This window comes from Gallus gallus, chromosome 6 (genome assembly GCF_016699485.2).
Source record: "Gallus gallus isolate bGalGal1 chromosome 6, bGalGal1.mat.broiler.GRCg7b, whole genome shotgun sequence".
Classification (NCBI taxonomy): Eukaryota; Metazoa; Chordata; class Aves; order Galliformes; family Phasianidae; genus Gallus; species Gallus gallus.
In genome coordinates this window covers 11971120-11996155 of record NC_052537.1, presented here as the reverse complement: position 1 = coordinate 11996155, position 25036 = coordinate 11971120, and the positions used below count along the sequence as shown (strand labels likewise).

The 25036-nt window shown below is 42.6% G+C and overlaps 2 protein-coding genes across 12 annotated transcripts in view; both read left to right on the top strand.

Annotated features, from left to right (window-relative positions):
• MCU (mitochondrial calcium uniporter) overlaps positions 1-14711 on the top strand; it is an 80734-nt gene extending 66023 nt beyond the window's left edge. For 3 of the 7 annotated variants that reach the window (XM_015288227.4, XM_046943142.1, XM_025151715.3), the window contains 7 exons: positions 1235-1304; positions 5887-6057; positions 6967-7071; positions 9298-9458; positions 9922-10125; positions 11536-11652; positions 12733-14711. In XM_015288227.4, the coding sequence (XP_015143713.1) occupies positions 1235-1304; positions 5887-6057; positions 6967-7071; positions 9298-9458; positions 9922-10125; positions 11536-11652; positions 12733-12849 (945 nt within the window). In that variant the 3' untranslated portion in view covers positions 12850-14711. Of the gene's footprint in view, positions 1-881; positions 1023-1234; positions 1305-5886; positions 6058-6966; positions 7072-9297; positions 9459-9921; positions 10126-11535; positions 11653-12728 lie in introns of all 7 variants that reach the window. The other 4 variants (XM_046943141.1, XM_040702672.2, XM_040702673.2 and 1 more) reach the window with 3 other exon arrangements.
• The window catches only part of OIT3 (oncoprotein induced transcript 3), a 32300-nt gene continuing 20138 nt past the window's right edge, over positions 12875-25036 (top strand). The window contains exons 1-2 of one of the 5 annotated variants that reach the window (XM_040702666.2): positions 12875-18411; positions 18886-19035. Coding sequence is in view for 1 of the 5 variants with exons in the window: in XM_046943140.1 (XP_046799096.1) it covers positions 22231-22294 (64 nt within the window). In the remaining 4 variants the exon portion in view is untranslated. Of the gene's footprint in view, positions 18412-18885; positions 19036-22110; positions 22295-25036 lie in introns of those variants that run through there. The other 4 variants (XM_040702671.2, XM_040702670.2, XM_040702665.2 and 1 more) reach the window with 4 other exon arrangements.

Here is a 25036-nt window from a genome sequence, read left to right as displayed (position 1 = left end):
AATTTACTCTTTGGTTCCCAATGTACAGGTGATTTATTATGTTACCTTGTCCAAAGGTGTCATCTTCCAAAATGTGCAGTTTCCCACTTGTGTGCAGTTGCGGCTGTTTAAAGCTGAGCTCTCCTTTGCTGTTAACTACTTAACTCGATTGTGGAAAGCTAAAATGCAGTTGCAGCAACAAGCAAAATTGAAGATGACTTCAGTGATTTTCATTGTCGAGACTGAATGGAGCGTAAATACAGCACGAAATAAAGCAAGTTTCCAGAGCTGTCAATGCATTGACTTCCTGGGCACAGGCCTTGACTGTAAGACTGATGTAGCTGTGAGGCTGTCCTGGATTTGTGGAGCAAGCTTCAGAAGAAAAGCGTAGTAGTAAAGATGGTTGAGATAGGTTGTTGAAAGTAGCTTCACAAATAATCAACAGCATGGCTTTTGTTTGCAGGCTTCCATCACAAATTTGCTTGAAACAAGCCATAACGGTGGGCTGCCTTCACAGAAATGCAGACTTGGCAGCTGAATTTTGGTGATCATTGACTGTATGCCACTGTGGACAGATGAGAGCTGCTGTTGAGCTCTGTTCTGTTCTACAGTGCAGCTCCTGCTTGCCAGAATTGTAATTTTACTGGGTGGATGTGGTGGTTCGTGTGTAACCAATCCAAAATAACATCTTAGGAGACAGATCTTAAATAGTCTTTAAATCGGCCTGATTGCCTGTTTTTATGAACAAATTAGTCCCTTACCAAGGCTGAAGAACATAAGAGCCATTCATGCACTTGCTTCTTTCATTAGACTTGCTCCTTTTATAGCTCAGTATCAGGGCTTTTGTTTCTGCCTCAGACAATCCGTTCTATGCCCGGGTGTGTTTACTACTTGTATCTTAGTTAGGTTTCCCCCTCTGTAAGGAGGAGGGAAAATACGTAGTTCAGCAGAGAAAACAACCAAAGAGGATGAATCTCCTAATCAAGAACTCCCTAATCCTTCACCACTTCACACTCAGAGCACTGAGTGTGAAGCACGTAGAGGTGAGCTTGGCCGAGGGGAGAGCCGTGCTGGGTGGCAGATGGCAGAGCTGGGGCTGTTCCCGCAGGTGCTCCGGGCTGGCGGTGGCCAGGAGGAAATGCCTAGCGCAGGCATTAGGGTGGGAGGAGGGGGGGGCAGGAGGCGGCTGTGGGCTGTGATTCTGCCAGGCAGTGCGACTCAACATTTGTCCTTTTGCTGTGCTTGTGTTTTCTAGGTGCATCAGAGGCTTTCTCCTTGGCAGAGTGTGAGAGTGGTCTATTGCAGTACGGTAGTGCCCTCTGATGGTGAGTGACGCAGAAAAACTCTGGGCTCGCTTTTGGCTGTAATCACGTTGCTGACCCCCTTTCTAGTTGAGTCTTTGCTGACTAGGAGGTAATCCCATTCTGAACTGAGAAAGTGACAGAACAAAGTCAGTCAAGAAGAATCAAGGAAACGGCCGACTTCTCCAATAACTGCCCTTATAGAACTGGACAGGTTTACAGTGAAGGATGTTATGTTGCGTTTAATTGTCCCAAACTTGTCAGGCATCTTCCTGATGTGTGGCCTTGAGGTCCGTGCGATATGTTTCAGGTTACCGTGTGCCTTGTTAACTTGTGTGTAATGAAAGTACAGTTCATCCCGGGCACTTGGGTGGTTGAAAGCCCTCTGCCTGCTGCGGTAAGTTGTGAAGCCATGGCAGTTTTGTTCCTTTATTTAAATTCTGGGACAGCTCAAGCATTAAGCTTTTTCTGATAAGGCTGTCATAACATAAAGCAAAGGAATGTGCTGCTGAGGTAGGTGGAACTTTAAAAAATCTCAGTATGCAAAATGCAAAGAGGAAACAAACAGCTTTGAGATGGCTGCCTGCTTAACATTTGCGTGCTGGGAACAGAGACTGGAGTGCTTATGCTGACTGACACAAGCAGTTAGAGGATCCTCTTACTGTTAAGGCTTGTTAGTAAAGTCTGAAAGCTAACAAAGTAAAGGGCTCGTCTGCAATTGCTTCCCCTGCTGGGATAGTGACTGTGTGCAAAAACAAAGGGAACAGGACTGCTGTGGAGAACTCCTAATAATTGAACTGGTAGGCTTAAACAGGTAGAAGAGTAGAGGACAAATACAAGGTTGAGAGAATAACCTGTGTATAGCTACTTGTCCGGTTTGATGAATCTCTTGTTATATTATGCTTGAATATCTTCCTTGTTACTTTTTCCAATAACTTTGTATTTACCAGCACTATCTGTTCAATACGGATTTCTCTTTTGTCCATACCTTTTTCTTCCCTGTAGCTTGCTTTATGAAGTGTTCAAGAACCCTGTTGGTGGAGCACACATAGTTCAAAACTGTGGTGCAGTATGGAATTCATACCTCAAAGCAAGCTCATGTTTATTACAGCGTGTAAAGCTTTTAAAATCCTCCTTGGTCTTATTTAGCAATGTTTCTGGACAGGTTGTAGGTTGTCTGCAAACTTAAGTGCTTGTATACAATTACTTGTACATGCATTTAAATAGTGGCCTGAAACTTGATAAGTAATGATTAGCCCAAGTATTACCTCTAAACTAGAAGTAAGTGAATGAATCATTTTGACACCTCACTAAATATAATTCTATAAATGTGATGGATATATTATATTAAATACATGGATTGTATAAAAAGTTTTGTCCACTTCATCGTAGTTTTCCTCTTGCAGACCATTCATAGCACTGTCAGAGCAGAAGGAAGCAAAGCAGACAGCCATATTGCAGTTAACAGCTTTTAATGGAGCTCTATTGTTCCTTGTTAGGTTTGTGTTATTGACAAGTCCTTCAGGTGTTCGATTTACTGTTTTTTTAACTTCCTTCTGAGCTCTTCCCTCTCCAGTGTAGTAAAAACTGATCTTGTGTGGGAGATGAGAGAATCAAACTGCAATTCTAGACTTTACTTCCAGTGAATTAAGTTGGAGAAAGGCTTCTACAAGCTTCTTGTAAAGAAAACATAAGACAGCTGTAATTCTGGGCTTACTGAGCCTGTCCTCAGAAGGAAACAATTTGGACTCTAATGCTTCCCTTAAGCTGTTGAAGCTAAGAGATTTTGTGCATGCTGCTGCTGCTGATGGTAACTGTTGGTACAGTCTGACCTATTGCATCTGTCACCATGGTCTCCACCTGGGTTGTGCAGAGTTAAAATGTGACCAGATGGGCTGTGTGTGCTTTCTTCACAACTGGCACTCACAGAGCTGGGCTGTTGGCTTGTGCCAACAGGATGGACAGAAAAGAGTTGGTGCGAATGCTCTTCTCTCCTGTTCTACAGTCAACTTGCTCACTGCCTGTATGATCAAGGTAGCATTTTAAAGTGTTTCTTGTGTCAATTGAGTTCTCTGCAGCGCTCAAGTAGTTATATAAGCAGTACGTAAGTTAATATTGTACGTGCTGCTCACAATCAATGAATTCAATACCTAAGTAGCTGTTCTAAGCTTCCTAATGTGTTGATCCTACCTTATGTAGAGAAATCACAAGGGTAAGTTGATGCTAATTTTTTTCTTACCATCCACTTTCTCAAATACTTGAGTCAAAGACAGCAAAATCTGATGGCTGGTGTCACAACAGCTGTTGATACAGAGCTTGAAATTCTGTCTAACTGTCCAAATAAACTGGCAGTGCTTTATTTTTTCAGTAAATACCTGACTGAATTTTAAGAATCGAAACACTAATGCTACTGAAATCCTGTCAGATGCCTGAGTCTTGTGAATAAGTGTTTATCCCTTTCCAAGCAGTGACACTTCCTGAGATGCTTTAGTCATTTTAGATATCCATATCTGGTCACTTCTACCTAGTCTTGATGGTAGCGTGAGGACGTCTCTATCAGCAGTAGATAGCAATCTCGTGAAGGAGGGGAGAAAGCCTTTGTGTGTTTCATTCAAATTGTGAAGGCGCGTGATGGTAAGCTCAAAGCCTGAGTGAACTCTTCTTATGGTGTAATACAGTGTGATACACCGTGTGGCTTTTTTCAACATCCAGGAGTCTCCTTTTTCAGAAAAAAACATGTTGCCCCCAAGATGTGTCCCAATACGCAAATGATGTTGTTATAGATGAGTTGATCATCTGACAGCAGGTAACTCCAAGAGGAGATATAAAGGCTCTTGTTGCAGAGCTTTCTAAATAGAAGAATGCTGAGAATCACTTCCTTTGTTGGTTAAAATTTCATACTTCTACTTCCACTGAATTTTTTGGCCAGCTGGTTTTGGTGTTAGTTGCTTGACTGGACTTGGAATATCAGTACAGAAATTAGGTGAGTTAAGGTATATGGGGTACTCTGAAAGTAATGCCTCATTTATTTCCATGGAAACTGCAACAGATACAAAGAGTAAGACAGTGCTTTGATGCAGCAAATTCTCAGCTACAAAACACTTTTTCAACATAGTCACTGCCATCACCTGTGCATTTTTGCCAGTGATGAACAAAAGCTTGCATGCTGCACTCGTAACAGTCTACATCAGTGGAAGTGACCCACAGTTGCCTCTGCTGAAACACAGCACCCACCGCCTCACTGTGCTCATATCTGCTGTTTGGTCTCCATAAGTGTACAACAAACATAAATGCATGTCAGTGGGTACCATTAATTCTGCATGGAATTCAGTTCCACGCCTTGGCTTCATACGCCTTTCCATGATGGACTCCATTTGGTCAGACTGCCCCTGTGCTGTCATCTGTCGCACAGCAACAAAATGTAATGGGATACTGGTGGGAAGGTTCAGCCTCTACTGCCGTACCACCGCTGTCTGTCTGATGTCACGGGCCAACAGAATAAAATAGGAGGCATTAGTTTTGGAGCAGCCCTTATAGATGGTGTGGTTTGTGCTGCTGGCCAAAACTACAACAGGTGGAAATACCAGGTGTAGCGTGGGTGGGTGTGACTGCACAATCCCTGGGACACAGTCTGCAACAAAAAAATGACAGTATATTTTTACGTAGGAAAAAGTATGCAACAATTCCAAGTGAATTGTTTGTAGGTGTGCTTGCTATAACTTTTTTTAACTTTTAACAATTGCTACATTTGAGGAGATCTTTGACTGTTCGTGACTCAGTAGAGGGCTTAGGGAATGTGAACTTCTAGCTTTTCAACACATGGATATGCCTGCAGTGGGTTCTTTCTGGCAGTAAGCTAATAACTAGCTTACAGTTGGTACAGATCACCACAATAAATTATAGGAAGGTGCAGTGAAATCCTTGAGAGCGCTATTGAAAAAGCTCCTGACAACACTAAGGAAATGGAAAAGATTGTTTTATCTGCACTGAAGAAGTAATGTCGGTCTTCTGAAGTACTAAGTGTATCGATCCCATGAATTTTAAATGAAGTGACCTTGAAACTGAAACTCATAGTGCTGTTCCTACAACCTCATTCTTCTGACGGCTCTCTTAAATATTTGTTGCTTCAGGACAAAGAGCAGGAAACTGGAACATAACAGTAAAAAGATTTGAAGTAAGCCTTCCTTGGTATTTCCTAATGTATACCACCTGCCTTTGTCTCTTGGGCCACAAATCCCACTAAATGGTGCATGGATTGGTCTTACACAGTCTGAGATGCTTTGGTTCTCAAAATCTAACCAATACGTGCTGTGCTGCCTTTAGTTTGAAGGTGACTGTGCTTAGACTAAATACCTTCTTTTACTTTTCTACAAAGCTCTGGGAGCATAACAGATACTGCCAAGTAAAATGGAGTGAAAAACTCTAACGTCACTTAGGGTTTTTTTTTTGCTTTCAAAGGACATTGGTAGATAGAGAACTGAAAATTTACTTTGTTTTCTGTTCAGCTCATAATGGTATCTTCCTTGTCTCCATGGGACAAATACGGAACTACTATGAGATCTGCTCATTTTGAAGGGAACCTTTATTTTCATCTTCTTTTTTGTAGAAGTGACGGTGGTTTACCAAAATGGCTTACCTGTGATTTCTGTGAATCTTCCATCCCGGCGTGAACGTTGCCAGTTCACCCTCAAACCTATCTCAGACTCCGTTGGTGTGTTCTTACAGCAGCTGCAAGCAGAGGACCGAGGAATTGATCGGGTTGCGATCTACTCAGCAGGTACTCTTGTTTACTAACTAATTGATTTACTTGTCAGATATTTTTATCCAGCCTTTCCCTTCATAAGTAAAAGCTCGATATGGTGTGGATTCTCAGACATTCCCAAGAAAGTGGAAACATCAGTTCTGGAGTAGGAATATTCCACTAACTGACTCTGGTGTCAGGTCTGTGGACGAAATCTAATTGTAGCGTGAAAGAGGAGGAAAATGTTCTTAGTAAGGACATTAAGGCTTAAAGATTCTCTCACAGTAAAGACGTTGTCTTTGTTGCATCTCTATTTGCAGTTTGAATGTCGTGTGAACACAGTGTATGTAGTGGTAGCCTGTGCTGGAGCACTGCAAATTTAAACCAGTGTACGGGGGGGATTTCTGCCTGGGGCAATTGATAACATGAAGTTTATATTTGGAATGCACATTACGTTCCAGAGAAGTGAGAAAAGTATAAGCCTGTGTTCAAGCTCCTTACAGCATGTAAGCAGCTGCTCTAGGTGGTTTTGTCTGAAAGCCTTAATTTGGCCAAGGTCCCATTTTACCTCTATTAGGACTGATGTTCATATTTCAGGTGAGTTTCCAAGTATTTAGTCTGAAGGTGCAGGTTGCCTGTATAGAGTTGCTAAGCAATTTGTACAGAAACAGGTGTGAATGGTGGTATAAGGTAAGGAGTTCCTATTTAGCTGTGAATGCTGTTGTATTTCACTTAGTTGCTTATTTCAGTGTTTTGCTCAATTACTATGCATCTGTTAGCCATCAAATCTCTGGGACATCATTAGGATGTCTTATGAGTTCTCTTTGCCTGGCTCGACAAAGAGTGTTGTCTGCAGGAAAATGTTTAAGTCCAACAGTCAGATATGGGATACTGTTCCAACTTGTTTAGGTCCCTGTATTGATGAGTTGCCTGTTTGCCTTACAGATGGCACTCGTGTTGCTTCCTCCACGGGCATAGATTTACTTCTACTGGATGACTTCAAACTGATCATCAACGACATCACATATCATGTTAGACCACCAAAGAGAGGTAAACCAGCCTGGTTCTTATAAACTTCATAAAATCATTTCAGTAGTCAGTGGCTAGTAAAAACAGTTTAATATGCATGTTTGAGAACGTGAAGTATTTTTCAAGGAAACCTTGTAGTGTGTAATCCTACCCTTGCACTCTAATTTAGCTGTATGCGAGTAGTCATAAAGTAATGATGAAAAGCAAATGTTCATTCTGTTCAAGGGCATTATTCCCCATAAGAGGAATAAATGAAGAAATGAAGGGAAAAATAATCTAATAGTTTTAACTTACTATGAGGTAGTTGAATACCAAATGAGAATTAGCCTGAAACTTATGTTAGCTGATTTAGGAGAATCATTCTCTTGTTTGACAGTGAAGACTGGTACTTTGAATGTTGGAAATGAAAAATCAATTGTAGCGTGTTATAGTTCACAATATAGAAATACTGCCAGAAATTTTTAATTTTTTTTCTGATGATTCAGGGATCTGTGTGCTTAGCGTGCAGGAAAACCAATTTTGGTAGTGCAGTATTGGATGCGGTGCCAGCTCTCTCCTATGTGTGTGTTAGGCTGACATCTGCTAGAGATGGTTTCTCTCCAGTCTCCTTAAAACCACTGTAAGAGAACTTTTCACGATGATTTGGGTATTAAACTCACTTGTGGAACCACACAAAGACTATTGCTCTCTCTCACCCCCTGTGCACTGTATCCTGGATGTAGTGTTTTTGCACCCTTAAGACTTTATAAGCCGGAGAAGTGGAGTGAGGATTTGAACAAGACGTCTTTTCCAGCTGTTTGCCTAGCTGTCTGGTCCGTAAGTTTCAGTACAATTAAATGAGAATGCAAACAGTGTGTCCGTTTCCACACTGAAGAAACTGTTGCCCCAGGGCAGGCCAAGTCATACATCCCACTCGGCTACTGCTGGAGAAAGCCAAGTCTGTGTTAAGGGGCTGATATCATCTTGGTTAACTCGTTTTTATGGTATATCCACAGTGTGCTGCCAGGTGAGCTCAGGGATCACCTAGGTTACGTCAAATTGCTGCCTCTGATTCATTTGCCTAGGAGATTTCTATAGTTAGCTTGTATTAGAATGATTGTGCCTGTAAATAGCCTCTGAGATTACTTCTGTTCAACTTCTTAAATATTGCTTTTCCATTTTAACAGAATTGAAATTGTGTATTGAAATGTAAATGCCAGGACAGAGTACCTTGAAATACTAAGGACATCTCAATGATGATTTCATAAGGTCACAAAGATTCTTTTTCTTCACAGTGGTATTGAAGATGCTTAGATGGCAATTGGTGTTGTTTGCCTACCTTTTGCCTTGGCACACACAGCTAAGTCATTTCTTTTTCTGGGTATGCTAACAGCTCAAGCTGTTAGGAGTCAAAACTCTTCTATTTGTTGTTCAGCTACAGCCCAAGTCTACCCTTCCCAGAATGTGAGTTGCTGCAGATTTTCTGTTAGTTGTTTTTTGTGTTGATAAAATGGTACTCAAGACAACCTAAGGTTCAAGACAAGGGATGCTACCATTTTTTAATATTTTGATTTTAATTGACTAATGTTGAGACTTTTTGCTTCAAACTTAGTTTTTTTCCATATGGAGTACATAATTCAGTACCACTAGTCACAACTTCTTTGTAAGCTGATTTCCTTTAGGAATCCTTTCTGTATTGAAGTACAGGATTACAGACTGTTCCAGTTAGCAGCCATGTTGCTGTCTTAAATGTAGTGAGAGAGGCTTTCGTTACCCTTCGGCAGCTCAACAGTGAGTTTGTCCATTGTGTGTTGGTAAACAATTCCAGGCATCGGTACTTGAAGTAATTATAAGACTGCACGTTCTGCTAACCTAAGATCAATGGCTGCCACTGTCTGTGAGTACAGTTGATGATCTGCAGCCTGAATTCTGACTGTTTCTTGACAGCTGGTGCAGGGGATTGTGCTAGTGGTTCATTTGTCTTTGAGTCTTGCATACAGCTATGGATCTAAAGCAGCTGTTGATCTCTGGCAAACTACTAGCATACAACTTCTTTGTGTTCTTCTCCAACTTCAGGAATATCCAATAATAAAGCCTATTTTACTTTTGAAGATGTTGCATTGTCTCAGTGTGCTGGAGCTCTTCCAAAAGCTTTTGTGTTGAAAAGGTTGTTTCAAATGCTTCCTCTGCAGAATAATAGCAGTTTCTGAAGAGCGTGTAAGGAGTCCTGTGGATAAATGCACACAAAGCAGTCTTTTTCTTTCCTAGAGCTCTTAAGCCATGAGAACGCAACCACGCTGAATGATGTCAAGACATTGGTTCAGCAGTTGTACACTGCCTTGTGCATCGAGGAACACCAGCTGAACAAAGAGAAGGAGCTGATAGGGAGACTAGAGGAATTGAAGGAGCAGCTAGCACCACTAGAAAAAGTGAGAAGCTTCTTACTGTGTTTTACTTATCCTCCAAGTGCATGCTTAATTTATTTCTATGTTTTTATTAAGCCCTAACATGCTTCAGATAGTCACAAAATCACTGAAGGTAAATTTGCCACTTTGTGCACCAAACCACATCTGTTTCTGATGTCTGCAGAAATAGTTTCCTTCCCCTATAGTAAGAAATGAACTTGTTACTGCAGACTGGGGCTCTCGTTCAACGGAACATTTCTGAGCACAGAGATAGAAAAAACTTTGCAAAATGTCCAAAATATACTCAGCGTAAAATAAGGATGATTGCGAGATACTGATACAAAAGAAGTATAAAGTTGTCTATGTAACCTAGACTCACTTATGTCACAATGTTGCATTTAATACAGATGTATTATTTTTACGTTATCTCTTAATGATATCAAATCTCCTTTTGAGAATACAAGGGATGTGCTTCTGTTTTCTGCAGGTAAGGCTGGAGCTCAGCAGGAAAGCAGAGAAGAGGACAACCTTGGTGTTGTGGGGAGGTCTGGCCTACATGGCCACTCAGTTTGGGATTCTGGCCCGCCTCACGTGGTGGGAGTACTCTTGGGACATTATGGAACCAGTCACCTATTTCATCACCTATGGTAGTGCCATGGCAATGTATGCTTATTTCGTAATGACTCGCCAGGTAGGACTTGATGTGCTGACATCGATGCTTCAATAGAAGACTTTACTTGAGCTCTACTCCCCAGGAAAATAGCAAAATCATGCCCTCTAGAAGTTACTTTGCCTCTTCCTAACCCTGTTGGAGCTTATGATGTGGGGTTTTCTGGTGCTGATCCTCACTCATTTCCTGGTTGTCTAACCATAAGCATTCATGTGCATCCTCTGGCTGCTTCAGCTATACAGGTTCATTCACTGACAGACAGCAGTTTCTGCATGCATGTGCACTGACTTGCACCAGGGCCTGCAAGTGTTGTGGCTTACCAGCCCAAATAATCTGAGATACCTTCTGAATTTCAGGGAAGAACGCATCTCCAACATGAGCTGTTGACTTTTCCTGAAGAGACAAGAAGGGCTCAAAAATCATTTTAGAAATGCCTTTTGTTCAGATGTCTCATAGATCTGGCCTCCTAACCAAATGAATCAGACACATTTGAATGCTTGCTTCCTGGTGCAGTTCCAGATTCACTTGACTAGCAGGCTCTGTCTCTTCAAAAACTAGACCTGCTCCAATATTGCAAAGCTTTTTGCACAGAGCAGATCTATGCTTCTCTGGGTTCTTGCAGTTGTGACAGACTATCTGTGGAGATTTCTATTATGTGGTTTGTCTCACCATTGCCATTGAAATTAAATAATCACACTTAAGGAATGAAGGGGTAAGGGCTCAGTCTCTGCTATTGCAAGATCACTAGAATAGATAGTGTGTGTATTCCAGTATTCCAGTACAGTGTCCCAGGGCTGTGCTAACCATGTCACTTGAGGGGCTGAACATATTCACCCTTGTCACAATATCTTTTGTCAAGAACTGTTGTAACTTAACATGCTGAGTTCAGAGATGGCAGCAAACATCATCATCTGTATCAGCTAGTACCTTTTTTGCCAGACTTGAAATCTCATTGTTTCAGAAATCTAAAAACAGCTTTTTTCTACCTGACAGCCTGATCATTGCATGCATCCCAGATGGAAGCTGTGTGATATGCCAGTGCAAGGGAAAGTTAATTTCAGCAGGCAGACCTGTGTTGAGGCTCCGTGGGATTTGGTGTTAACAGCTCTGCTGCTTAGGGTTATCTGTGCTTCAGAAAGTTGTGACGTCCTGCAGTAGAGTATCCCTAGAAAAGCTGTGGTATTGGACTCCTGTTCTTGCCTTTTGCCCTTCTGATTCTTTTGGTGATTCTGCTGAAGAGAGGTGGACAAGTGACTGGGTGGGAGCTTAGCTACCAGCTAGGGTCACCCCACCTCACTGGCAGAGAGCTTAGTCAGTGCAGTCTGGTTTTGTGCCTTCACTATCAGAAGCAACTTCCAAAACACGTCTGATATGTACTGTACTAATAGTATCCCGTGTTGTGATGCTTTATTCCTACTTTTTTTTTTTTAGGAGTATGTTTATCCAGATGCAAGAGACAGACAGTACTTGCTATTTTTCCATAAAGGAGCCAAAAAGTCACGATTTGATCTAGAGAAATACAATCAACTCAAGGATGCAATTGCTCAGGTAATAAGAGTTTTTTCCGTAGATAAGGCAAATTACTGCTTGTGAGTTCATCTGCTATTAATAGATGCATCTCAAACTAGAATGGTTCTTAGGTTCTCAGCCTATTTTCTTGTCACAGCTCGAGTGCAATCACTGAATTAGCTTTGATGTGCCCAGGAATAGAACAGCTAGAAGTGTAAATCAACACGGAACAGTTCCCTGTATCTGTCTGTAAGGGCCTTTTTAGAGGCTGCTAGCAAATCTTGAGTTGCTTCAGGCACTTCATGCCTCAAAGGAGCCTAATTCAAGAGTTGCTTTCTTCTCAGTTCCTACATACCAGATGGATTTAGTAAGGGCTGAAAACTTGCATCCATTCAGCTTGTTTCTCCCTCACACAGCAATCCAGTGCACTGAGTTGCAGACCTGGAAAATACTGCTCAAGAAGGCTTCATTGTTAGAAATGATGGCAAATTTCTTGTAGGGGAAGATAATTGCAGCAGACTGTTCCCAGTGTGGGATCTGATAAACAGAAGAGTTGAGCAGAGAGATTTCTCCTCATTTTTGAGAGACTTTCTATTAAAAGAAGGCATAGGCAGGAAAAGAAGTGCTACCACTTTCTCTCTCCACTTTGTCATTCTTCTGTATCACTGTTTATTCTCGGGCTCTGGAAATGACAATGTAGGATATCCAAGGCAAGATGCATTATCCCTCTTTTTTTGGAGAAGGAGCTGTGTGAAGAGCAGAGAAAGATCAGAGCAGGACTGTGTGAAAGACTGAAGGTTTTCTTATGCTATACAGTACTGATTGTCTTGGCCATTCCCATTAATCTAGCTCTTTTTAAAATAAAAATCGAAGTTCAAGGGGATCAGTTCTTTCCTACCATATTCCTTCTGAAGTGGTTGCATGTTAGCAAGTTCAGAGAATTACAATGCAAGAGTCTTGAACTGATAGAAATGGTTTTCCCAGATCTGAGCCTGTGACTTTTTCTTCCCTTCCAGGCAGGAAAAATGAGGAAATACAGAAATTTGGAAAGGGGCTTGGGGTTGGGGAAAGGTGTATTGGGAGCCTCCTCTTTATAATTTTTATTTTACTTTTAGGCAGAATTGGACCTTAAGAGGCTTCGAGATCCACTGCAGGTTCACCTGCCCATCCAGCAAATTGATGAAAAGGACTGATCAGCAAAGAAGCTCTGAACTCTGGCAAAAAACTTGTTCATAGCTCTTGCCTTTTAAATTAAAGCATTGCAGGTGGAAGCTGGGAGGTGATGTGTGGGTGGAGGGTTTTTGGTTGGTTTTTTTTTTTTTTAAACCTTTAATCAAGATAAAGGACTGTAAGGGGAAATCTCTTAAATTTGAAGATGGGGCATTGTGGAATGTTAGTTCTGAAAAGGGCTTGGCAAATAGTCATATTTAAAACTGTGTGAATGGCAATTGTGTACAAATACAGGACTGGGGGGGTTCGTGAAAAGAATGTAATGCTGGGGTAGGGATGTCTTCTTCCAGCTCTGCAGAGTCTGCCTCTTGATAAGACACCAGCAGCCTGCTTAGCTTTTTAAAGTTTCCTTTACCTGATTCAGTTCTCTCTTTCTCTCTTAACAAAAAATAAAAGGGAAATAAAAGAACAAAGAATCCAAGCCACCTGGAGCTATGGCTGGTGATCAGAACTTGCGCTCCACCGCCATTAACACGCACACTTCTGATCAGACCTGGTCTCTTTTATAAAGTTACTACAAGACTGCTTTCTACTGGAAAACCGTGAGCTTTCCCTCCCCAGCCCTGTCCCCATGTGCTCTGCTGACTTCCTCCTTTGCTTATTTGTAGCACAGACTGATTGTGAGCTAAGTGAGAGAAGGAACAAGTTCTCTTTTGGACATTTGATAATTGGTATTTTAGAATATTCCATAATAACTATATGAACTTGTGTCCCAATGCCCTTGAGCTCCTTCTAGAAATAAATGGCAGCATTGCATGAGAGTTATTATATTCAGTCTTAAGGGAGGGAGATTCCCCTCTTCTTACACCAAATCTGATAGCCACCTGGACTATGGAATTATGAAGGCTTAGGGGATTATGAAACTGTCTCTGAATCATGACTCCTGCTTAGCTGAACAGTTTTGGAATGTGATATAATTAAACTTGATATTTGACTGTTTGTATAATGGAATGAAAGGTCTCATGGTCAAAGCATTTTCCTCGCCCAAAGGCTTTTTGAAAGCCCAGGGCTCTTACAGTGCAAGACACATAATGCTTCAGTTCTCCAGCACTTTCCCCTACTTAAGTAGCTTTAAATGACCTTTGCACCCACAGGTCATGATTTCATAGGGATGGCTAATGACATCTCTTGTTCTTAGCTAAAAGAAATGGAGGAAGGAAAGTCAACCCATAGCTCTCTTCTAGCCAAGGCTGGCTGATTTCTGAGCAGATAGAAACACATCTTCATTCAAAGCCTGTCAGTCTCTTTAGCTTCCTGTTGATAAAGACTGTGGAGACAGGATGAAGGTGGGAGAAGGACACTAAGCTTTATACACAGAAAAGATTGCTGCTTTTTTTGAAATTTCACTACTTTTCCTCACTGTGTCATGGAAAGAGGCTTCTGTTGTGGTTGTTTTTTTTTTTTTTTGAGAACTGTGTTTAAAAACAACAACAACAAAAAAACCAGACAAACAGAAATCATGTTAAGCAGATGCCAGGTGCCTTGCAGATGTGGAAATACAGCTGGGATTGCTGCCTATTCTCACTCAATGGCATGTTGGACCGAATGGGTGCATGTTTCTAGTTTTTTTTCTCCCTTCCCCCTTTCCTCTGTCTTTCAGTTCAATTACATTGTGAGATTATTTTTTATCTGTTATCTTGTTTGTGTGATGAGTTTTAAAGGGGGAAAAAATGAACACAATCCTGTAGCTGAATCCATGGTGTGTGTTTGGGATGAGGGAGGGAGCATGGAGAAAAGTCCTTCTTTAAGAAAACACAAAAAACACACACAAAAAAAGCTGAAAATGTGTAAAATCCTGTATCATTTATGAAATATGTATAAAAGAGCAATGTACTTCTGGAACAATAAATAACTATTCAATTTTTGAATCGGTGCTCCTGAATAACATCACTTTCCCCAGCTATATATAGTATGTGTGGCAGCCATCTCCTGAGTGTCCTCCATTTCTTTTTGTTTAGGTGGTTTCTTCCTGACCTTAACATCACTGAGGCCACGTGGTGCAGATAATAGCTTTCCTGAAGAAGCCTGGATGGAGATCTTGCTGCCATACCTAGCTGCATAACACAGGGATCTCAAGAGCAATCGAGGTGGTGAGGTAGAAGTAGAGATGTTTGGTCTAACAAAGGTGGCTACCTTCGTTTGACCAGCATAGTAGTTCCCTGTGGAGGCTGACAACATCTGGAGACATGTGACAGGTTGCAGAATAGGAAAATATATATGAGTAACACCCAGCAACCTAGAATGTACCGAGCATACTTCTGTAGTGCATTCAAATGCTGTTTCAAAGGAAAGTCCAAGTTTTAAGCTTGTATTCCTTCCTTACTGAGCCCTTCAATGGCTGTGACTAGTCTGATTAGTCATGATGATATATCTTTAATTCATTAACTTTATGTATCAGCAGTCTGTGTACTTAATCCTAACTTTATGGAACATTAGGATGAGATGTTCAGTGCCAGAAGATTTTTATCATGTCTGACTGTAAAAATTTCGTGATTGTCAACTTTTCCAACAGTGAAGTCTCTTGTCTGTTTTTAAAGCCAAAGATGAGGGACTAGAGGCTGTTAACGGTGGTGCGCTGCCTTTAAACACAGCTGAAATTTAGTTCAGCAGTGCTGGCAAACCCTTTTCCTCCAGGCAGCCCGTGTCTGCTGCCACGTGGTGGCAAACAGCTCAGAACGGTTGTGTAAGAATGCATCTGTTTTGTCATCCAGAAGAACTGAAGGTTTTGACACTTCAGTTGAAAACTCCAAAATCCCTATTTTGAAAGTAAGAAAATGCTGTAACAAAGTTGTTCCTGCACATACTTACATGTTGTTCTACAGATATTATGGGGCAAGAAAGAGTAAAGAATCTATAATTGTATCCTGAAATATGGGCTGCTCTGGGGACCTTGTCAGTCTGGAAGCTTGCTGTCTTGCTTGTCCAGGCACTGCTGCGCATGTGGGCTCTGCTGGGAGTGACACCACACACCTTAAACTCAAAACTCACTGTTTCTACTTTAATTGCTATTGAATACTAATGTTGAAGGAGTTGATGTATGTTTGTTCTCCTTTACACTGTTGTGTACCAGCATCAGCAAAGTGTTTTGCAGTAGCTATTTCAAGCCTAAAAAACAGATGATTGAGAACTGGCTGACTGGCAGAGCTCTGAGGGTTCTGATCAGTGGTTTAGAATTTAATTGGATGCTGTAACTAGGGCTGTTCCCCAGGGGTTGATACTGGACCCAGTCTTGTTGAACATCATCTTCAATGATGTGGATGAAAGAAAGGATAGAGTCCGCCCTCGGCAAGTTTGCTAATGGTACAACTCTGGGAGGAGTAACTGACACACTAGAAGGCTATGCTGCCATTCAACAAGACCTTGATGGACTGGAGAGTTGGGCAGAAAGGGGGGTTCAGCAAGGGTAAATGTAAGTTCCTGCACCTGGGGAGGAATAACTGCATGCATCAGTACAGGTTAGGGGCTGACCTGCTGGAGAGAAGCTCTGAGGAGAAGAACCTGAGTATCCTGGTGGACAAGTGGTTGGCCCTGAGCCAGTGGTATGTTTTTGTGGCCAAGAAGGCCAGTCGTATCTAGGGATGCATTAAAAAGAATGTGGCCAGCAAGTTGAGGGAGGTGATCCTGCCCGTCTACTCTTCCTTGGTGAGCCCACATCTGGAGCAGTGTCCAATTCTGGACTCCTTGGTTCAAAAAAGGCAGGGATATTCTAGAGAGAGTCCTGCAGGGGGCCACAAAGATGACGAGGGGTCTGGAGCATTTCCCATATGAGGAAGGGCTGAGAGACCTGGGCCTGTTCAGCCAAAACTGAAAGATGGTACTGTCTATGTTTGGAAATATCTGACGTGCAGGAGACAAATGGATGGGGCCAGGCTTTTTCAGTCGTGTGGTGACAGAATGGGGAGCAATGGGTAAACACCAGAAGTTCCATGCAAACACAGAAAAAAATATTTACTGTGAGGGTGATGGTACACTGGAACAGGCTGTTTGGATAGGCTGTGGAGTCTCCTTCTCTGAGGGTATTCAAGACCTGTCTGGATGCTTTCCTGTGCAACCTACTGTAGGGAACCTGCTTTATCAGGAGATTGGGCTCAATGATCTCCAGACGTCCCTTCTGACTACTGTGATTTCTGGAGAAGCTGGCAGTCCGTGGCTTGGATAGGTACGCTCTTTGCTGGGTGAAGAACTGACTGGATGTCTAGGCTCAGAAAGTGGTGGTGAATTGAGTTAATACTGGATAGCAGCCAGTCACGAGTGGTCTTCCTCAGGGATTGGTACTGGGACCTGTCCTGTTTGATATCTTTATTGATGACCTGTATGAGGGCATTGAGTGCACCCTCAGTAAATTTGCAGATAACACCAAGTTGGGAGGAAGTGTTGATCTGCCTTGGGGTAAGAAGGCTCTGCGGAGTGATCTGGACAGACTGGATCACTGGGCTGAGGCCAATGGGATGAGGTTCAACAAGACAAAAGGCCAGGTCCTGCACTGTGGTCACAACAACCTCAGGCAACAGTAGAGGCTTGGGTTAGAGTGGCTGGAAGACTGTGTAGAGGAAACAGACCTGGGGGTATTGATCAGTGCTCAGCTGAACATGAGCCAGCAGTGTGCTCAGGTGGCCAAGGAGCCAATGACATCCTGGCTTGCATCAGAAATGGTCCAGTCAGCAGGAGCAGGAGGTGATGGTGCCTCTGTACTCAGCTCTGGTGAGGCTGCACCTCAAGTGCTGTGTTCAGTGTTGAGCCCCTCACTAGAAGAAAGGCATGAAGGCCCTGGAGCATGTTCAGAGAAGGGCAGCAAAGCTCTGACGGGTCTGGAGCACAGGCCTTACAGGGAGTGGCTGAGGGAACTGGGATTTCTCAGTCTGGGGAAGAGGAGGTGCAGGGGAGACCTTACTGTCCTTTACAGCTCTTTGGAAGGAGGTTATGGCGAGGTGAGGATCAACCTATTCTATGTAGCTAGCAACAGTACAAGAGGGAATGGCCTCAAGTTGCACTAGAGGAGATTCAGGTGGGATGTTAGGAAATACTAATTCTCCAAGAGAGCGGTCAGGCGCTGGAACAGGCTGCCCAAGGAAGTGGAGGAGTCACCATCCCTGGAGGTGTTTGAGAAATGTTTAGATGTTGTACTGAAGGACATGGTTCAGTGGAAAATATTGATGATAGGTGGACTGTTGGACTTTTCCAAGACTGTTGGGGGTCTTTTCCAACCTTGGTGGTTCTGTGATTCTCTAGTATGTTTCTGTCCCACTGACACAATTTCAGGTGCTGACAGTGCTACCAGAATCTTAATGTAACATTGTGTTCTTAAGACCTCATGAAGTATAAATAGCAGCATCTATTGCAATATTCTGGTGCCTGTTTTTCTATCAGTTTTATTGTTTATTTGCTTTTAATCTCTCCTCTCATTTTCTGTGAAGGACCTTTCAAATAAACAAGGTTACAATTGACTGGAGAAATTTGAGATTCCCTTTTGACATGTCTGCTGGCCTCTAGAGGAGTTGTTCCTGGCCTCTTTCTTGAAGACCACAGAAGAAACATTTTCTTTGACCCTGTAATTCTTCCACCTGGCAGGTAGTCATGACGATGATCTCTTTGCTGCAACTTCTTACACTGATGTTGGTTTGTGTGATGGCTGTTAGATCATTGTACTGCATCAATCAAGTAAAGCTGGCCAAGCTTGCCTCACCTTTCTAAACTGGTGGAGCAGTTTATTTGATCTACTGTTTTTTGTTTGTTTGTTTTGTTTTTTTGTGGAATTGTAAATGTGAACTGCAGTCCTGTGCCACATTATATGACTATTTAGTTTTCACGTAAGGAGTAATTTTTGTTGTATTTGAAGTATTTTTGTTACCTGATCCCATATTGTTCTTAAAATTGGTTTTATTTCTGTACTGGCATAAAAAGGGTGAGAAATAAAGTAGAGAAATGGAAACAAAACCTGCAATGTATCAAAACCTTGCCCTATTGGAGAAGCTGGTGTGACGCTGTGTCCCTGTGAGGTTGTAAAAGATGGATTCTGTTTCTGCCTGAGTTGTGTAATTGCAGGTTTGCTGTCTGTTTGTATGGAAATTGAGAGTCATGGAAAAAACACTGGGTAATGTAGGACTTTTGGAAAAACGCTCTTAAACACCAAGTTGAACATCAGAGGACTCAGAAAGGGAAGGCAACTAACTGCTCTCATTCACTAGGAGTTGTGTAAGTACACAACTAATGTGGCTTTTGTGCTTTATGTGTATTGAGTTTGCTCATACTCCACCAAACTTGTGTTCGCTCTCTGATCTTAATTGGCCTTCCCAATGGCACTGTGTTCTGGGACAAACTGTTTACAGAAACAAGGGCTATCTCAAAGTCCTTGACATTCCTACAATCCATCTCAGCAGCCTGTCAGGGCTTATTGTGAACATACATCCTCAAATCAATTGCAGACAAGGGTCCTGTCACGTGTGTTTGAGCACTCCTTGCTCTTGGTGCAGGAAGTGCTGATTAGCTCTTCCTCCTGCCCCTTCTGGGCAAGCTGCAGAAGCTGCTCATGCCCAGCAGCTCTTTTTGGCACACTATGCTTTCATCAAACATTGATGGCTGAGAAAGGGCTGGTCTCATCAAACACTGAAGCGTCTTGATTCATTAGTCTATTTCATACAGCGTAAGACTTTCCAGCCCAGATCCTTTTTCAAAGGGTACGAGTTCCTTGTGTAAGGACAGTGAAGCCCCACACCTCTGGGAGAGCTGAGAAATGCTGCCACCTACACCATTTGCACCATTTATGGCAGTAAGAATAGACACAGCTAAGCTTAGCAGCAAGATTGGGAACTCCCATCTGTTAGGTACCAAAACAAAAATTCCAGCCCTCTGTTTAAGGGCTTTGCCCTCCCTTTTCATATCTTTTAACCTCCGCTGATGACCAGTTTTAAGTAGTAATATTTTGATTCTCATTCTTATTGCTGCTTGGGAAGTCAGGATTGCATGTCTTTCGCGGGAGGAAATGGAGGTCAGAAAGAACAGATTTGTCAGGTCTGCCTAGAAAGCGCAGGCCCTAGGGTGCTCCACTGGACTTCTTTTGTCTCTTGGAAGGGTCTATTTGCAGCAGACTCTATTTCTCCCTCAGGTATAATTGCTCCAGCCCCCTGAGGCAGAGATTTGCAGTGTTCTACTCCAGTACAGGATAGTGTTACTTATGGTGGAATCAGGCCTATGTATATCACTTCAAGTGACTTGCAAAGCAAAAAAGAAAATGCTGATAGAAGAGTTGCCTCAGCTGGTGCTTCTTCCAGAAGACACAGTCTGTTGAAAAGATGTTCAGAGGCAGCATGCTGCCTTCTTCAACTTAATACCAAACTCTTGCACTGGGCACTTACAGTAATTCAGGGTAGAATCATCTCCAGGAGTGTTGGGGCATCTCCTAGCTTTTGTCACTTATAGATTACTTAGAAGAGACTGTTCTCAAAACTGCTCGAAACTGCTGTGATGCAATTTATCTCCACACATTAATTGCTAATAGTCACTTATGTGTGTTGAAGTACTACTGTGTCAGTCCTAATACACCACTTACAGAATAAAAGCAGCTAGTAATAAAATAGTTTCGAAAGAAGTGCATATACCTCTAACACAAACAGAAAATTCAATTCAATCCTGTCAGTTTTATTTACCCAGGAACTTAAGTATGAATCAACCTGTGAGTGAAAATGGCACAATATAACTTCCTGTGTCTCACTGTATTATTTTATGTTCAATTTTAGTTTCTCTTCTGGGAATTCACATAATCACCTTCTGAAGGTTATCTCCCTTGCTAGCTTTGCACAATGAATTTTTTTTTCTCCTTTCCTGTGTTTGAAAAAACTTTCCTGGTGCTGTAAGCTGTCAGCATGATAAAACCACAAATACTTATGGTGGTGGTGATGGGAGCAATGACAGTCATCTATAAAGCAGCTTTTGTTGTTCACTGGAATCATTCACAGCTAAGAAAGACCCCAGTGCTGGGGTGGAGTGTATATTGCACTGTACTGCCAAGGGAAACCACTGAGAACTTTCCGTAGTGTATAGCGCAGTTGGCCTATCTCCACTAAGTAGTCAATACCTGACTCTTTGTCTTACGCAAATTCAAGATGAAAAGAACAAAGCTATTTTTTCCCTCTGGGATTTGAAGTAAGCACATCAGTCTCGACGTTTTCACTTTTCTCCCTTGCAGCAGCCCACTGCAGAAGTGGGGGGTATAATAGAAGTGGGAAAACTGCTTGATTATGGAATTGCTGTAGGCTTAGCTTTATTCCTTGTGGATGGAGAGCTTGCAGATGATTTCCTGAGGGAAACTGGACAACCACTGTTTGTAGGCGGGGAGGGACCTGTGTATGTATGGATGTATATATGTACATATATGTTAAAGCATATATTTTAATCTGCTCTCTGTAATAGGAGCTTGTCTTAGTGGAATTAGGAAGATCCCTTTGTGTTCCTCCACTCTGTCCTTTGTGTATCTCATTGGCAATCATGGTGCTTGGTCTGCTTTGATAGAAAGAGGTTTTGGTAAGCTGAGGACTAGCGCAGTCATCCACAGACAGAAGATAAAGTTGTGGCCTGCAACTTAGCCTAATTGCCTTTCAACACGTAAGGCAGAAGTCCTCAATTACTCAGTCTTACAGTGAGGTTAATTCAGCACTGTTGAGTTCCTTGCTTTTATTATTTAGACAGAAAACATAAGATTACTGCAGAAAGATGTCTTTGCCTTGCTTGATAATCTTGCTGCAATGATTGGGTTATGTGATCAGAAGTGGGAAGGGTTTTTGCCTAGCATAAGAACAGCTTACTTCGCTGTGAGACACCATTCCATCACAATGACTGATGTTCCTATTGTAGCCTAAGTCCCAGAATTAATTTGCAATCTCTACTCAGGATGTTCAGTTCTCCTCCTTTTGATCACTATTTCCTGCAGTTAAAGCTCTCTAGCTGGCATTTTCTGACTGAGGAGGAGACATGAAGTTGTATGACTTGGGGAAGGAGCAGAGATAACAACAAGCACCCATCTGTTCTTCTTTTCCATCCCTTTGGGATGTCCGGGTGTCCCCTGGTTAGAATTCTTCTCCAGATAAGATAGTGGAGGTGTCACTGTGGGGCAGTCAGGCAAGAAAACAATAGTGAATTGAGTCCAAAACATGAGATCGATCAGTAAGTTGACAGTAAGGAGCAGAGATCCTCTTTGGAGGTCAAGGCTGGAGCTGTATCCCATATCCCTTCGGCTTCTTCCTCTGATAAACTTCCAGGACAGCTATCCTAGTTGCTTTTCAGAAGGCTTGGGGTCAGAAGCTCTGCTGAGGGAAGGCAGCACAGAGGCATAGCGTGTACAAGGTCTTTCAAGGCTCTGTTACTCGAATATTATCTGTTCCTTGGTTGAGTGGGATGTTCCAGTACTTGTTTTTCTGTCTCTGCTTCGTTGTCCAGCTGCAGCCAGCTTCTTCAATGGGTGAGTGAAGAGGCATTGCCTTCAAGCTTATTCCTTCCATCATCTTTAAGATCCATGGCAGATATTAATATTCTCAGGTGAAAGACTGGGAGATGTGAGAGTGATCTCTTTTCTTTGAAGGCAGTGTGAGATTCTCTCCAACTGGAAAGATCTTTGCAGAGCTTGAAGTCTTACAGACTGGGACAATCTTCACTGCCAAGCGCTGTGGGATTTCCTTCTCCCTTAGAAGGGGAGACTCCACAGGAAGCTACTGAGCTACTTTTTCACTCGTTTTCCTGACAAGTCTTAAGTGAAATTGGATTTGTAACGCAGTGCTGCTCGTTTTGTTGCTTGTTTGTGTGGGGGCAGAGACTTCCAGTTACACAATGCACAGGGGATCAATCTCTGCAGAATGGCGGGCTTATGAATGCTTGCTGGAGCCTGATTTGTCATCCAGTATATGTGCTAGCATGTCAGCTAGAGAGCTAATGATATCATCAAGGTTACAAATGGCAAGGCTTTACTTGATAGCTGGTGCTTGTCAGACTGAATTACTTGGTCCATGCAGAAGGAGTTGGGAAGGAAAAAAATTGAGCCAAGAAAAATGAAAAATGGAAGGGACTGGAGGCCATTGTATGTCTTGTGCAAAACCCTAGTGTTTCCAGCCTCTGGGGAGAGCAGATTGATTGGTTTGTCCCACATTTTTGTGGAGTTTCTTTGTAAAAACTCAAATTAGTTTTTGGTAAGCTGCACTGCCAAAGAGTGCCTTGTGTCTGCAGGGGAGTTGGCCTGGGGCAGCCTTGGCAGTCCAGGGGTGCCTGCGATGGTCTGCGGTGTTCCAAAGAGCAAAGTCTGCTTTTTTCTGTGTGTCTGCCTCCCCTTTACTCCTGCCTGAACCTCTCAGGTAAATGGAAGATGGGAAGGTGTGCAATTTCATTCCCCTGAAGTGCCTGCTTCCAGCTCCCTCTGAGCTGTTGCATCTTCATCTCAGTAAATTTTGTCTTTAAACTCTTTCCTGTCTGTTTAGGAGACAACATGAGCTCCCTGAGTGAGTGTTTGCAGAGTCTATCTACAAAGGATATTTCATAAAGTTAATTATACTGTATGAGAGCTAATGAGCGTGTGTATTTCTGGTGCTGCCCAGCTGGGAAACTGACAGGGCATTCCTTGCTTCGCCTCATTTGGCTTTTAACACAAGTTTTTAATCTTAGTCAGTGGCTCACCCTTAGGCCGTACCAAATCATGTTGTGGAAATCAAATGTGGGAAGCCTGAAGGAAGCTCTTTTCAGCTGTGCACAAAGAAGAGACAGGACCCGTCTTTAACTGTCCTGAGAAGTCAAGCAAGCTCCTGGAGGGTGGGATTGAACAGCACTGCTGCTGTCTGTGGTTAGGGGGAGGGAGGGAGAGTCAGGAAAGAGAGCTTGTGGAGAACTGCGTGGTGAATTCTGCCAGAGACTCCCGTTGCAGGCCCCCTTCTCCTTGGGAATGCTGAGGGCTGCTTTTGGTGGGAGTAAATCTGCTCCTCTGTGCGTCTTGTGAATTACCGCATTATGGATTCCCTGCCTAACAGACCTGTTCTCCTCGTGCTGGCTTGCAGCTCTGCAGCACTCTTGTGGCTACAGCAGCTGCTCCTGTTTTTATGCTGCATTAGAGGCCAAACAAAACGTGTCTGTGGGTGAGGATGGCGTAACGGTTTTGTTCAAGAGAAATGTTATATTTATGAGGAGGTACAAGATAGCACGTCAGCAGGGCAGATGTTTACAGAGGATACGGCTCAATTAGAGTGAAAGCCCATTTTCAGAAGCACATATGGTTCTCCCTTGAAAGCCAGTGAGGCAAATCAAAATTCTGAAGCAAGATTTGTCTACATCCAGACCACTTTAATAGAAACAACATAATGTCCCCCCACATTGCATCCCACTGTTGTTCAAACAAAATGAAAGGACAATTTTAGAACTTGAGATGCCATGTGGGAAGTACAGTGTATCCCAGTCTCGATAGGCTTTAATCAGAATGATTGGTTTTATTAGCTTAATTCCAGCAAGCAGAAATCAATTCTCCTTACTCGAGACAATATTAGCATTCATTTTGCTTATTAGGGAATAGCTAGTTAAGGGTAAGTGGTGCTTAATCAGGTATTAAATGTATGTGGAAATGAAACCCCTGGACTTGTATTGCGGAAGCTGCCAAATCAGGGTTAATGAGGAGATTGCTGAAAATGTAATGAACACTTCGATTCTTTTTTTTTTTTCTCCCTGTGCTGTTCTTCTGTTGTAATGGTTTGCATAAGGTTCAGAAAGGCCTCTAAGAAGGGGCATGCTCCTTGAGCGTGACACATACATACCAGGAGGTCTCTGTGTTTAGATTTTGCCCTTGCAGTCACTCACTTTGCATCCAAACATTGGAACCCTTATGGAGCCAGAGTGAGTTTTTTGGCTTGCAAGGAACATGATTGAGTAGAGTTGAACATTTTTTATTCAGACCTTCACGCCCTCTAGATTTTAAGATGAGAGAGAGATATGGGGAAGCTGTGTCAGATGCTGTGAGGCAATGTCATCCCACAAAAGCTTAATAGATGCTGTAAATCATAAAGGTGGGGTGCTTTTGGCAGGGGGGAAAGTGGGTGACAGAAGGTGAAGAAGACCAGGGTACATCTAAGTGGATCTTTAAATACAGGGCACTGCCACTTCTCACTCTCACCCCACTGCAGCATTTTACAGAGTGTACGATTTGAGTTATATCTCTTTAATCTCAGCTTGGTAT